A 15,009-nucleotide genomic window follows, 5' to 3' on the forward strand; every position below is an offset into this window, starting at 1 on the left:
TCACAGCGCGGTGTCCCTACATACTGACAGGATCACACTGTGCAGGGACACAACCTCCTGACAAGGGGAATTGTCTATCAGTCCTGGACTGCAGAATGACTTTTTGTGAAATACAAGGATTCCTATAATAAACATGTCAGGAGAGGTGACAGATTCTCTATAAATCTAGTGACTCACAGGTGACGACGTCTCAGATTCTAGTAGTTTTTTTCCTCTTTTCTTCTCCATCCGGTCCAGCACTCATGACGACTTCTCCCGGCCATGACTCATTTCTGCAGAATTTGCCACTCAGACGTCTCCTCACTTTTCCAACATTTCCACACCTATAAACGAAAATAAAGTTATCATGGTGCCACATACTGTACCCCTAAATATAATAGCACCAAACACTGCGCGCCTGAATATAATACCCCACACTGTAAAACACCACATACACACAGCCCCCTGTACATAGTGCCACACACAGCCCCTGTAGATATTACACACCCCCATAGATATTGCACACCCCCATAGATATCGCCATACACAGCCCCCTCTATATATCACACATCCCCCTCGTAGAGCGTTACACACAGCCCCCTATAGATAGTGCCATACAGCCCTCCCCCTCTTGTAAATAGCACCAAAAAGCCCCCCATATAAAGAGCGCCACACACATACCACTGTGGATAGCACTACACAGCCCCCCCCCCTTGTATATAGTGCCACACAGCGCTCCCCCTTGTATATAGTGCCACACAGCGCTCCCCCTTGTATATAGTGCCACACAGCAGTCCCCCTTGTATATAGTGCCTCACAGCGCTCCCCCTTGTATATAGTGCCTCACAGCGCTCCCCCTTGTATATAGTGCCACAATGCTATGTACACATTTAAAAACGTTATATTATAATTATATATATATATATATAATATATATATATATATAGTATGTGTGTGTATCAGTGTGATTGATTGATTTTATTAAAAAATATTTTTACTTTTTGAGATACAGCTGCTTTGTATCCTGTATCCGTCAGGTCAGCAGGACTGACAGGATCAGTGACACGCAGGATCCACCTCAAATCTATCACATTTAAGATTATAATTTAGCGCAGGGCCCGTTTCACTGATCCCGTCAGTCCTGCTGACCTGACGGATACAGGATACAAAGCAGCTGTATCTCAAAAAGTGAAAATATTTTTTAATAAAATGTAATTACAAAGTTGCACCAAACACACATTTTTATTAAAAAAAAATAAAACCAACGTGATTTTTGCGACGTTTTTTCCGTAGACAATGCAGGTTTCGTTTTTTATCATTTTTATACACACCTTTTTTGCTATTTTAGAATTTTTATTCATAAAGTTTGAAAATAATAGTAAAAAAATAAGCTTTTTTACGTTTCAGCTATTTTTTTTGGGTAATAACATAGTTTTACCCTAAAATAGACCTTTTGTTTGTGATCGCCATTGTCTACCGTAAACTTTAATATATTACATGTCTATATTAGGGTAATTGGGTCAGCGCTAGCGTTACAACAATGATTGGCGGGGGGAACGTTTTTTTTGTGGTGGGTATTTTATGTGTATTTATTATTTACATTTTTTTTGCACTTTATTATTTTTTTATTACTATGGTCTGATCCTCAAAGGTCAAAAAAGACCTTTGGGGAACTTTATATATTTTTTTTCTTTGTTTTACACCATGTTTTTCCACTGTAACTGGGGCTGCACAGCAGCCCCAGTTACAGGGGAAACAGCCCTCTCACAGTGACGATCGTCACTAACAGGGCTGTGCTGGGTCTAGTAAGACCCAGATACAGTCTGCCACTAACGGCACCCGGCGATCATGTGACCAGTCACATGATCACCGGGAGGAATAGAGACAGCGCCGCTGCTGCTGTCTCTATTCCTGTACACAGCGTTCATTGAACGCTGTGTAAGAAGACATCGGAGAAGACAGAAGCAGCGAAAGCTGCTTCTATCTTCTCCTCAGGGTCCCCGGCAGTCACTGACAGCTGGAGACCCGACATTCAGCTGCCCGATCGCGCGGGCAGCAAGTTAAAACCCGAGCCGTAGAAAGTCTATGGCTCGGGTTTTAAGGACCCGTCCCTGACCGCTGGCCGTAAAAATACAGCCAGCGGTCGGGAACCAGTTGGGCAGGAGGATAAGCCTGTACTGACCTCAGCGCCGGTGACCGCCCGCCCGGCTCTTCTCTTCTCTTGCTGCTTTGGAGTAACAGAACAGCCGTCCGTCGCTGTTCTGTTACTCAATGGCGGCGGGCCGCACTTGTCAGGGAGGCGTGTCCTACCTATTTCCCGGCCAATTCCCTGCTCCTCCTCATCTTCAGCCGTTAGCAGCGCTAGCGCGCTGAATAGTTTTAGGAGATGATGTGCGTTTCGGGCTGCCATGGGCCCCCTGGGAGCCTCGGGCCCCGGGCGGCCGCCCGAAACGCCCATATGATAATCCGCCACTGGTAGTGATAGATTTCTTCCCTTGGTACCCCATCTTGAAAGTACTTATCAAACTGGCTAAGCCATGCGCTGAAGACCCTGGCCACAGGAACGGTAGCAAGTGAAGCTTAACAGGATTCAGAATAAGCAGAACAGCTTCAATGTAAAAGGAACTCCGCCTGTCTATCCATAGGGTTTCTTTGGACGGAAAGAAAGATTTTTTTTAGACCGGCGAGCAGCTGCCAAGTCCACCTTATTCACTCCTGAGAAGACTAAGGATCTAGCCTATATATGGACTTGAACCTAGATCCTAGGTCTGGTCTCTCTTCTGGCTGGTCCCAATCAGCTAGAAAGAAGTCTTAAGGCAGAGGATGGTCGTGCAAGATTTTCCCTGATTTCTTTGGGAATTGGAAAGGGGCATGCTTCTCCTGGAAAAGGGAAATTGGAAAACGGCCTTCCTCTCCTCGTTAGTGTCCCCTGACTCTATTGCACACTTTACTGCTTTACCAAGCGTAATAGTCTTGTCTTTATTAAACAGGAAAAAGTCCTCAGGAATACCCCATTCCGACTCATCAGAGTCAATGTCACCCTCCGACAGGACTCTAGAGCCTTGGGTTTCAAAAGAAGAAGCAGATGCTTGTCACAATTCAAAGTCCACTTTACTCTGTCTTTTAGATTTATGTTTACCCTTTTAATTACTTGGATAATTTCCAAAATCTGGGACTTGAACCATTTGAAGAATTGTTGTTTTGCCTCTGTTTGGACCTCTGTAGATTCTTTTAGTGGTTCACAAAAATGGCATAAATCAGAAGACCGATCAGGAATAGGCTGAGTGCATTCAATGCAGAGCCTGTGCTTAGATGTCTTCCTCCTTTTCCCCATCTCTTGTCTATTGCTTGACATCTGCCAAATGAACAGCAACAAGAGTGTGAGGGAGTATATAACATATATATGCAGGGCAGTAAAAATAAATAGCAGAGGCCTGACAAATAACATATCAATAGAAGCATCAATGTGGACAAATTTATGACCCACAACTATTTTGTAAAAGCAGCATAATATATATACTTAATTGCAGAGGCACAGAAAACAACATGCCCTGTAGGCGATAATTAACCGAAAAGAAATAAATGCAGCAGACAAAAGACAGCAAGAACAATCCCCAAAATACCATGAGGAGGCTTACAGAGGAGACTGAGCATAAGGAGACCTTATCTTACCATAATGCTAAGGCAGGGGCGTAACTAGGAAAGACTGGGCCCCATAGCAAACTTTTGACTGCCCCCCCTAGGTGCCACACGCAGCCCCGCTTATAGATAGTACCCCCTGTAAATTGTGCCATACAGCCCCCTGTATATAGTGCCACAGCCCTCCCCCTTGTAAATAGTGCCACACAGCCCCCTAGTAGATAGTGCGACACAGCCCCCCTTAGTAGTGCCATACAGCCCCTCTTAGTAGTGCCACACAGCCCCTTATATATAGTGCCAGACAGCTCCCCCTTGTGTATAGTGCCACACAGCCCCCTGTATAGTGCCACACAGCCCCCCCCTTGTATATAGTGCCACACAGCCCCCTGTAGATAGTGCCACAGACAGACCCATGTAGATAGGGCCACACACAGACCCCTGTAGATTGTGCCACACAGCCTTCCCCCTTGTAAATAGTGCCATACAGCCCCCCTAGTAGATAGTGCCACACAGCCCCCTAAGTAGTGCCAGACAGCTCCCCCCGTGTATAGTGTCACACAGCCCCCCTTGTATATAGTGCCACCCTGCTCCCCTTGTATATAGTGCCACCCTGCTGACCCTTGTGTATAGTGCCCCCCTGCTCCCCCCTTGTATACAGTGCCACCCTGCTTCCCCTTGTATATAGTGCCGCCCTGTTCCCTCCTTGTACATAGTGCCACCCTGCTCCCCTCCTTGTATATAGTGCCACTCTGCTCCCCCTCCTTGTATATAGTGCCACCCTGCTCCCTCCTTGTATATAGTGCCACCCTGCTCCCCCCTTTTGTATAGTGCCACCCTGCTCCCCTCTTTGTATATAGTGCCACCCTTCTCCCCTCCTTGTATATAGTGCCACCCTGCTCCCCTCCTTGTATATAATGCCACCCTGCTCTCCTCCTTGTATATAGTGTCACCCTGCTACCGCCTTATATATAGTGTGCTGTGCTGAGGAGTGGTTGCAGCCCTCCAGAGTACTTTACATGCTGAGAACCGTCAGAGCTATAAATATCGCCGAGCGAGTCAGGAACGCGAATTCAACAAGCCACCGCAACTTTTGACCCTGTGTCTGCGTCACTCATCTTAGTGAATGTAGTAATCTCTGCCCAAACAGTAGGATGAGTCTGCGTGTAATACTACAGCACAGCAATGATTTGGCAAATAACCACGCACATCTCAAATGCTGGCTATACCAGAACTCTGGCTGCCAGGAATTCAATACCAGAACTCTGGCTGCCTAAGGGTCCATTCAGAGATGCGGTTAAAACCGCATTGAAAAACTGCATCCGCATAAAACCTACACCAAATCATGGTAATAATGCATGCCTTAAACCCAGCGCTGAATGGCCCCTTAGGGTATGTTCACACAGGGTGGATATGCTGCGTAAAAGTACACAGCGTATCCGCCCTGGTCCCCGCAGGGAATTCTGGCCAAAAAAAACGCACCAGATTGTGGTGCAGTTTTTCGGCCAAAAATAGCAGGTAAAAAATAAAATAAAGAAGTACATACTTACTCATAGTGATGGTGAAGCGTCCCTCTGATGTCCTTCAGCCGAGCCTCCTGGGATGACGTTTCATCCCATGTGACCGCTGCAGCCTGTGATCAGCTGCAGCAGTCACATGGGATGAAACGTCATCCCTGGAGGCGTGGATGGACACATGAGCATAGAGATCTCGGTAAGTATAGCCTTTTTATTTTTCAAATACCATCTGTTGTAATTTTTGCGGCGGAATCACAGCTTTTCCACCGCAAAAATCGCAACATCTTCTATTTGTTGCAGGCTTCACCTCTCCATTGTTTTCTTTTTAATGGGAAAAACCTGCAACAGAAAACCAGCGAAGAAAAACAACATAAATTGCAATGCTGTGGGCTAAAACAAAAAAACACACTGCAGGTCAATTTCTGAACTATTTTTCAGCTGATTTTTTTACGCAGTGTGTGGATGAGACTTGTTCAAATCTCATCCACTTTGCTGCTACTGTAATATGCTGCGGATTTTCGGCATTAAAATTTGTTGCAGAAAATCTGCAGTATTTACATAGTGTAAGTGTGGATTTACCCTTATTGTCTCCGAGGTTATTTTATGGAGTGCTTGATGCTAATGAGGATTTTAATTGATTAAATTAATGCTTATTTTGCTGAGAAGTGATCTCTACAGAACAGGAAGTGTCAGTCTATTGTGAGGCTCAGTGGCCAGAGTGAAAACTGCAAGATTTTAGGATTATGTTTTTATATAGATAATGACATAAAAAAAATCACCAAAACTTGATTTAAACAATAGGTCATTTTCTGATTACACATTCCCTTTTACACATTTAATTTTGGTTCATGCATTTATGAAATGACATAAAAATCAATAGGTGGCAATGACTGTGCTCAGATCCCTTTTACTATCATTAGTATCATTCGTTTCTGAACTAGCTATCATTATAAACTGCATATCAGTGGACAAGGGTGTATAGCATCCTGAATCTACTGCTGCCATCCATGGCTCATTCAAGACACTGAAATCTTCCTTGAGAATGATTAAGAGGAAGCCAGTGAACCCCTAGGGTGAATGACTCAGACTCCTTTGTCCCAAATTGACAGACCATATGTCCCATAGGCATTTAATTCCCACACTGCAATAATTCAATTTAGTGACCTCTCCCTTGAAGTTGACATCATTACTATAAAAATTCAGAGCACTTTTGGAAATACTCTATGTGCTGCCGCAAAGAGCACATTGCCACTGCCGGTTACATTAACCCCTGTCAAACCAAGTATTTCATAGGTCTAATCCCTGCCCTAGTTTTTCCCTGCTATCGGGTTCGATTCATTCTGTTGATAATGTATTAACTCATGGTGTAGACTGTGCAGTATGAAGTTCATAAATGGGGTAACACCTGAATAGGTAAACCAAGAACAAGCCGACGTAGAATTAAGTCACATTTACATGGTCCAACAATCAGGCAAACTCTTGTTCGTATGAACTCTCGTTCCCGATCATTGCCCTGTTTCATCAGCTGATTGTATCTTTTATGCAGCGCTAAAAATCATTGTTGTCGGCGACACATCTGCAAAAACAGGGCATCTGCTGCCAACAATATGTGAACTGTATGGGGACCAGCGATAGTATTAACGAACGCTCGCCTACATACAGTTTACATCAGTCCATGTAAATGGCGTTTAACCCCTTTAACAACCGCCATATAGTGGCTCTACGGTGGCCGTTCAGAGGACTTTTTCTAATGTGCCAACGGTGCAGTTCAGAAAAAGATTGCAGCGCTATGTGCTATATAATCCTAATGCGCAGGCTGTTGCTAACAGTCTTGGACACAGGGCAATGATTGGAGGCGAATAAAGTTGCCACTTTGCCATGGTCAATAACAACCGCTGCATCTATGGTGTTTGACAATGAGAGGGGGCTCCGTAAGCTCATCGGTGCACCTCATTGCTATTGCTCGTTCATCGCCTGATCAGATGTTTTATACAGCCAATAAAATGGTCGCTAGTCGTCAGAACAGCTCCCTATGTAAGCAGGGAGCTGTGCTGCCGACATGATGTAAAATGTATGGGGATGAACATTGGTAGTAACGATCATTCGTCCCCATACGTTAAAAATCATAGCTCCTTACGAAAGGATCAAATGAGCAGCAATTGATGAGCGTGCTTGTTTTCATGGCCCTTTTACAAATGTAAAAGGACTCTTTAGCTGGCCATACACATTAGATGTATGTCCGCCGAAACCGCCGATATTGGCAGAACCGGCTGACCATCTAAAGTGTATGGCAGTGTCCCGACTGAATTTCACCATGCCGATCCCTTTGCTCATTATTAGATGAGCCGCTGCCAGACGAGTCTCGCAGCGGCTTTCTCCCTGAAAAAGTCAAGGGGAGTTGGGAGGAATTTCTGTCGGCTGACAACTATCTGAAATATATGGCCAGCCTGGACATCTCAGATGAAACTATCTCTAAGGCCAGGGCTACACCTAGACATTTTGTAGTTCTGCTGATTGATTTCAACTCTTAAGCTGTAGCCACGCTCAAGAGTTAAAATCAATCAGTAGCACTACAAAATGTCTAGGTGTAGCCCTGGCCTAATTCAGTTTGTGTTTATGTCTCATCTCTGCCAAAGAAATAACCCAATGATACATCAACGTAAAATAATTTATATGTTTCCTTCTCCCGTCCAACATCCCGGTCTCCTATAACAGCTGCTGGTACAACTTGCTGACAATTAATTATATTTTAGTCACAGCTAATAATTACATGGAATATTGAATCAGACAGTTTTTCTTAGCACTGAATAGGGATAAGACTGTGTAGGTTCTTTCTTTTGTCTAATCTAATTAAGATTCCTCATTAGTAAAGCTGATAAAGCTGGTTACTGATAAGCTGCAAGTGTTTTACTGTGAGTAGCTGTAGATAGGGAAGAACACTAAACATAGAAAATGCTCAAAAAAATCTAAATATATTCCTCTCCATTTGTCTCAAATTATAATTTCAACTGAGAAATATATAAATAAAATCTACTCTGGCTGCAGCGGAAGCCTCCCCTCTCTGCAGCAGGACAAAAAGAGTGTTAAGCCCTGCACCCCCTCAACCTTTTCCCAGCCGAAAATGGAACAGATCACCAGGAGACTATAGGGACTTTTATGCCGGCTAATTTTGGCCGATGCAACAAGCGCCGATCAACGCGACAGCTCGTTGATCAGCGCTCGTTTGCTCTTTTCACGAGGAGCTAGTATGGGGACGAGCGCTCGTTACTCCGATCGCTCGACTCCATACATTTGTATCATGTCAGCAGCAGAGATGTGCTGCCAACAACGATAATATTTTTCACATTTGAAACGATACGATCAGCAGATGAGAGTGTTCGCTCGTTCATTGGACTTTACACAGGGCAAATAACGGGAACAAGCGTTCTTTGAAAGCTCAAGTGCCTGACAATTGGCCAGTGCATAAGAGCCTTTAGGGCCCTATCACACAGCCAGATTTTCTGCCTGGTAAACGAGCGCCGACCAAAAATACATCATGTTAATTGGTGCTACGGCAGCGCATCCCTTCTTTACACAGGGAGATATGCTGCCAACAAGCGACCATTTTTTGGGTGGCATAAAAGATCCAATCAGATGACAAATCAGCGTTTGCTCATTTGTTGGCTAATCACTGCCCTATTCCAGCTCACTTTAAAAAAATCGGTTATACTGCTGTGATAAATTGGGAACGTGCGTTTGTATGGGGGGGTCCTTCGTCCGATCATTGGCCTGTGTAAAAAACCAAAACCCCAGTGTTCTCTGCAGGATTTCTACACTACTTTTTGTTTCAGGAACATGCAGAAGATCGTACAGACTAAAAACCATAGCTCCCAACCGTCCCAGATCTGGAGGGACAGTCCCGGTTTTTAACCGCTGTCCCACCATCCCGAGAGGTCTGAAAAATGTTCTGCTATGCCCCGTTGAGTCACGGACTCAGTCTCCCTGTGGCCAGTCACGCCCCCTCCCCTCTCCTTCGTAAGGTCAACGTAATTGAATTTGCTTACGTTGACTTTACTCATTGTAGGCAGCTCACGAGTGATGGTCTGACTGTGGTCAGACCGAGACTCGTCAGCTGCCTGCGCGCAGCGTGAGTACGTCGCTCGGCGCAACATTGTTGTGTGTGTGCCCGGAGTGAGGGAGCAGGATGCGCGCTCAACAGGCAGCATGGCACTGAGCCATTGGTCAGTAAAAAACAGACAGACTACTGTGAGTAGAGAAAAGTGTGACAATTGAGGTAAAAAAAAAAAACCGAGTGCCAGGAGACACTAGCGTTTCTAAAATAACAAAATGAATGACATTTATTTTATGATTTTAGAAACGCTAGTTTGCTCACGCACTGGCTTCTTAAATATAAAAAGGCCCGAGTTAAAGGGGTTTTCTCACAAACGTGTATCCCTAATCCACAGGATAAGGATTTAAATGTGTGATCGCTGGGGATCTGACCACTGGGACCTCCAGCAATGAGAAGAACGAGGAACTGGAAGACCCCCCAAGTTCTCCATAATGGAGCGCTAGTGCGCATGCTCGACCATTAATGGAGCGCTGGCCGAGCATGAGCACCAGTGGTCCATTCTTATGTAGCACATCAGGGGACTTTTGGTCCCCCGTTCACATCGCTAGGGGCCAAAGTGGCTGTACCAAAAGCGATCACACATCTAACCCCTTATCCTGTGGATTAGGGATACACGTGTTTGTGGTAAAACCCCTTTAATTTGTAATATATGATGTTTCAGATCCTTATTTGGTCACGTGATGCTGCAGCCAATCGCTGGCCTTAGCGGTGATGCTGCCATGTATGACACGTGACCGCTGAGGCCAGCGATTCACTGCAGCTATCGGGGTATTATACTGTATGGGGCAGCTATGGAGCACTATACTCTATGGGGGTATTTGTGTGGGCATTATACTGTACGGGTGCAACTATGGGGCCATTATATTGTGTGGGGGCAGCTATGGGGCATTATACTGCATGGCAGGTACTATGGGGGGATTATACTTTGTGGGACGCACTATCGGGGTATTATACTGTGTCGGGGCAGCAATGGGGGCATTATACTGTGTGGAAGGCACGATGGGGTATTATACAGTGTGGGGGGGGGGGGTCAGCTATAGGGGCATTATACTGTGTAGGGGGTTCTACGGGAGCATTGTACTGTGTGGGCTGAACCGGGTGTATATGGGCAGGATTGGGTGGGGTTAGTGGCGTGGCTTAACAGGGGAATAATTTGCTACACGCACCACTTCAGTTGTACCTCTTTACGAAACTGAAAGTTGGGAGGTATGCTAAAAAAAAACCAGGGCTTATCTACCTTTATAATTTATTTCTATTTTTAGTGTTGCTGCAGGATAAAACAAATGTGCCATATGAGGTACTTACTCCCGAACCTCTGTCTAGAATAGAGGGATGATCCAGACCTATTGTAAGGTACAGGAAGGATACATTCATTCAATTATAAATGTTGCAGGGAAAAAAAGTTTTATTGAAATGTTTGCCTCATTGAAAAAGGGAAAGTAGAGAAAACGATGAAAAAAAAGAGGCAAATTGAAGGATATGTTCATTATATTCAAAATGCTCAGCAGATCACTTCCTATATTGGTATCCTACTTTAAAGAGGACCTGTCAGCTATCCTGAGATGTCTGTTTTTGTAAATACCTGTATTTCCCAAAAATAACAATTCTGGGGCATCTTCTTTTTTAGAACCCTGCATTGTATCATTCCTCTGTCATTACTCTAGGAAATAAATGAATACATTTACAACTGTGTTGTCAATAGGGTGTGTCCCTACACAGTCTGAAACTGTCCAATCAGTGCTGATAGTGTCAGGCTGGGTAAGGACACACCCTGTTGACAAAGAGAATTGTAACAAATAGTTGTAAATGCCTTCATACATTTCCAGGAGGAATAACAGAGGATTAGCACAACACAAAGTTCTAAGAAATTCCTAGAATTGTTTTATGGGGAATACAAGAGACCGCCCTTTTAGATGATTTTAGAGAATAGAATAAAAGGTAAATTCCCAAATGTATGGAGTTGACAGATTGTTGTGGCTGCAAGGATTCCCTTTCCAGTTCCTAAACAGACTAAATATGGGGTCTACAATATTTTTTCAGCATAGCAGCTAAATGTATTCCTTCCTTGTGGTCTGAATACAAATCACAGACCAGCCATAAAACAGCCTGTTGAGGAAGTTTGCTGCCCCGCTGTCTCTTTACCTGCAGCAGTTCTAATACAATGTGTAATATAGGGAACTGTATAAAATACGCTCGCTTGATAAATCAGTAAGGGTATGTGCACACACACTAATTACGTCCGTAATTTACGGACGTATTTCGGCCGCAAGTACCGGACCGAACACAGTGCAGGGAGCCGGGCTCCTAGCATCATAGTTATATACGATGCTAGGAGTCCCTGCCTCTCTGCAGGACAACTGTCCCGTACTGTAATCATGTTTTCAGTACGGGACAGTAGTTCCACGGAGAGGCAGGGACTCCTAGCATCGTACATATGTATGATGCTAGGAGCCCGGCTCCCTGCACTGAGTTCGGTCCACTACTTGCGGCCGAAATACGTCCGTCAATTACGGACGTAATTAGTGTGTGTGCACATACCCTAAGTTTTGCCTCCAGACTGACTGCACATCACATTTATTAACATTTTCCATTACTACTAGGGACGAATTAAACAACCAAATAAACAGAAGAAAATAATATGAAAATACTAATTGTGGTATAATAATGTGAAATGGCCCATAATCATTATGGCTATGCCTATGACTCATCGGTGATATGATTCTTAGCCTGACGCCAACTACCAGTGATATGGCACTGACCTGGTGCCAAGTTACAGTAATGACTACAGCTATAATACGTTTTTTTTTTCTCTTACAGGATCTACACTGAAGTCACAAACTGTACTACTCTGCTGGCTTACCATCAGAACTGCTATTGGCCAAACCACAAAGTGGATAAATTCTTTATAGGTATTCATAAGAAGTATTTCAAGAACTGTGCCCTGACTGGCAGGCTGCCCGCTGACCCTCCACTGCCCATCCTATGCTCTCTCATCTTTATTCCTGTCCTTATTACACTTCTTATGACGGGGTTGGTTGTATGGAGAAGCAAGAGAAGTGAAGGAATTGTTTGACAACAATGTGGACTGCCAACCTTAAAAACCCCATTTACCTTTCCAGCTGGGTTGGGGTAGAGGAGGAAATCAGTGACTGTAGTTCTACAATCTGTACTAGTCTTCAGATTGGGGCTTTTGAGAAAAGTCAGAGAAGGCGGCATCTACTACCTTCTAAGATGTCTGTCTGGCTAGAACATAATATAGGAGAAATGTCGGTGTAAACAGGCAGATAGTAATGCTTCAATTCAGCTATCTGTAAAAGAGTAGAGTTTTTTACAATGTACCACCGGACACAAAAATAACTTCATGGGGTTGTTCACCCCCCAGAAAAAACAAAAAGCAAAAAAACAAACAGACTTTTGACATGCCAGTCAGAATCTTGCCACTGGGACCCCCTTCGATTCGATAAATGGGCTATTTAAAGTACTGACCATGTATGGAGAAATGGTCTCTCTATTAACCATTTGGCTGCCTGGACAATTTTCACACAATTGACAAACACAAATATAACCTGAATTATAAAATATAAAATTCATATCGTACCCCCATACCCATATATTTTCTGAAAGTAGACTCCTGGCACATTGTGAAAATGCCACCCAGCACTTTACAATTATGGACACCTTCATGAAATTTTGCATGAAAGTGTAATGATTTGTAAATAGCCTGAGATGCACAAAACCTCCCTAAAAATAAAAGTTTAAAACGTGCAAAGTTCATACATGCCACCTATGCCTATGTCTTCATAGATAGATCTTCAAAACTGACGTGTCAGAGAAGGCTGCATTCTAGGGGTGATAAGTTATGTAACTGCTCATAGTCTCACACCTGTAGTAGGGGGGGAAAAAAGAATCCCACTAAACGTGAGCACATATCCGGTCTCAATGGTAATAGAGGTGATAAGATGAATAAAGGTTCCTGTATCCCCCTGGGGTCTCTGGAAGCAAGTACAGGGGGATGGATGGCCGTGAGGGTTTGTTCACACGCTTAACCAAAAACATCTGAAAATATAGAGCTGTTTTCAAGGGAAAACAGCTCCTGATTTTCAGCAGTTTTTTTAAGCAACTCGTGTTTTTCGCAGCATTTGTGATGGCTGTTTTTGGAGCTGTTTTTCTATAGAGTCAATGAAAAACGGTCCCAAAACCGCTCAAGAAGTGACATGCACTTCTTTTTCATGGCTGTTTTTTTTACATGGCCGTTTTTCAAAACGCCCCGTCAGAACAGAACACTGTTTTTCCCATTGAAATCAATGGGCAGATGTTTGGAGGCGTTCTGCTTACGATTTTTCGACCGTTTTTCATCTGTTTACGGCCCGAAAAACGGCCGAAAATAAGCCGTGTGAACATACCCTAACAGGCTGTGCTCCTTCTCCCTGCTGTTACTAGAAGCTCCCCCCTCTCCCCTACAGACAAACAATACCACTTGCTGCTCCCCCACTTGAAAGAAGTGTTGGTCCCTGAATGTTGTACCTAGAATATTGAGCCTGGTATCAGCCATATAGTCCTTGTCAGCGAAAGGGTTAAAATAAATGAGGGGTTGAGAAATTTCTAAATGATAGCATTTGGGGTTTATTTTACCTCATATACCTTTTCTAGGAGGACTGTTACGGTCACTTTTCCCCTGGTGATCGGCCCTCAATGGCAGGTGTATCAGAAAAGAACTGACTGACGCTCACTCTCGAGATGTCATGTAGCATGTATGGTACATAATGGGGCATTACAAAATTTATCCTCATTGATTTCTCCACAGATTAGTTTAATATCTGATATTAATCAGTGGTCAGAAATATTATGGTTTATGATATATGTATCTGGGATATTCTGATTACTATCTGCAGTTCAGAGGGAGACAGCTACTCTTTGCACAAAACAATATGGTTCAATGTGGCTCTTGTTATACAGGTACAATATAGCCGTGCTCATAATATTTAAAAGGCCACTGTCCTCAAAATTGAGTAACATTATATTTCAGGATTTGTAACAGATTTAAATGAAGCAAAGAATTATCTATTTTGTATAATTAAAAATTCAAAAATGTCTATTTTATTTTTTCTGTTTTCTTGTAATAAATGTATTTATATAGTTTATTTGCAATTATTACCTTTTGTCATTTACCTTTCCCTGCAGCAGTATTGGATAGAGATTTTTCTTAATTAGGCTAATGTTACAGGGCTTATCCTACCAGGTCCATAGTTTCATATAAGGGGCATGCCCTTAATTTCAGTATTATCTGGCAAGTACACAAAACACACATGATTTGTGATATGAAAAATCGAAGCTACAAATGTTTTCACTAAAAAGTTTTTGGAACATCTTTCAAAATGAATGAAGACAGATGGAATAAATGCTGACTTTTGTAGGCTGAACCAACATGCAGCCTATCAAGTATTTGGGAACTCAAGTATCACATGACTAATATTATGCCTGAACTATTCTCATGAACTTCCGAATTGATACATTTTTGTATATAAACAGCTTACAACAGCTATATCCTAGCTGCAATCCCCAAGTAATAAAATGTAAGTAAAGGGGTTGTCCAAATGATGGCCTATCCTCAGGATAGACCATCAATATCTGATCTGCCGAGAGTCTGAAACCGACCGATCAGATATTGATGGCCTATCTTGAGGATAGGCCATAAATTTTTTTTAGGACTGGACAACCCCTTTAAAGTAAACAAAGCTGCTTGAACAATAGAAAGTTCTGAATATT

At 43.4% G+C, this 15,009-nt stretch overlaps 1 protein-coding gene across 2 annotated transcripts in view; it reads left to right on the plus strand.

Moving 5' to 3' along the window:
* Window positions 1-14,292, plus strand: part of RAMP1 (receptor activity modifying protein 1) — a 61,544-nt gene extending 47,252 nt beyond the window's left edge. For both annotated transcript variants that reach the window (XM_075831184.1, XM_075831185.1), the window contains exon 3: window positions 12,061-14,292. In XM_075831184.1, coding sequence (XP_075687299.1) covers window positions 12,061-12,316 — 256 coding nt within the window. In that variant the 3' untranslated portion in view covers window positions 12,317-14,292. The remainder of the gene's footprint in view (window positions 1-12,060) is intronic.
* The last annotated feature ends 717 nt before the right edge of the window (window positions 14,293-15,009 follow it).

This window comes from Rhinoderma darwinii, chromosome 6, assembly GCF_050947455.1.
Source record: "Rhinoderma darwinii isolate aRhiDar2 chromosome 6, aRhiDar2.hap1, whole genome shotgun sequence".
Lineage (NCBI taxonomy): Eukaryota > Metazoa > Chordata > Amphibia > Anura > Rhinodermatidae > Rhinoderma > Rhinoderma darwinii.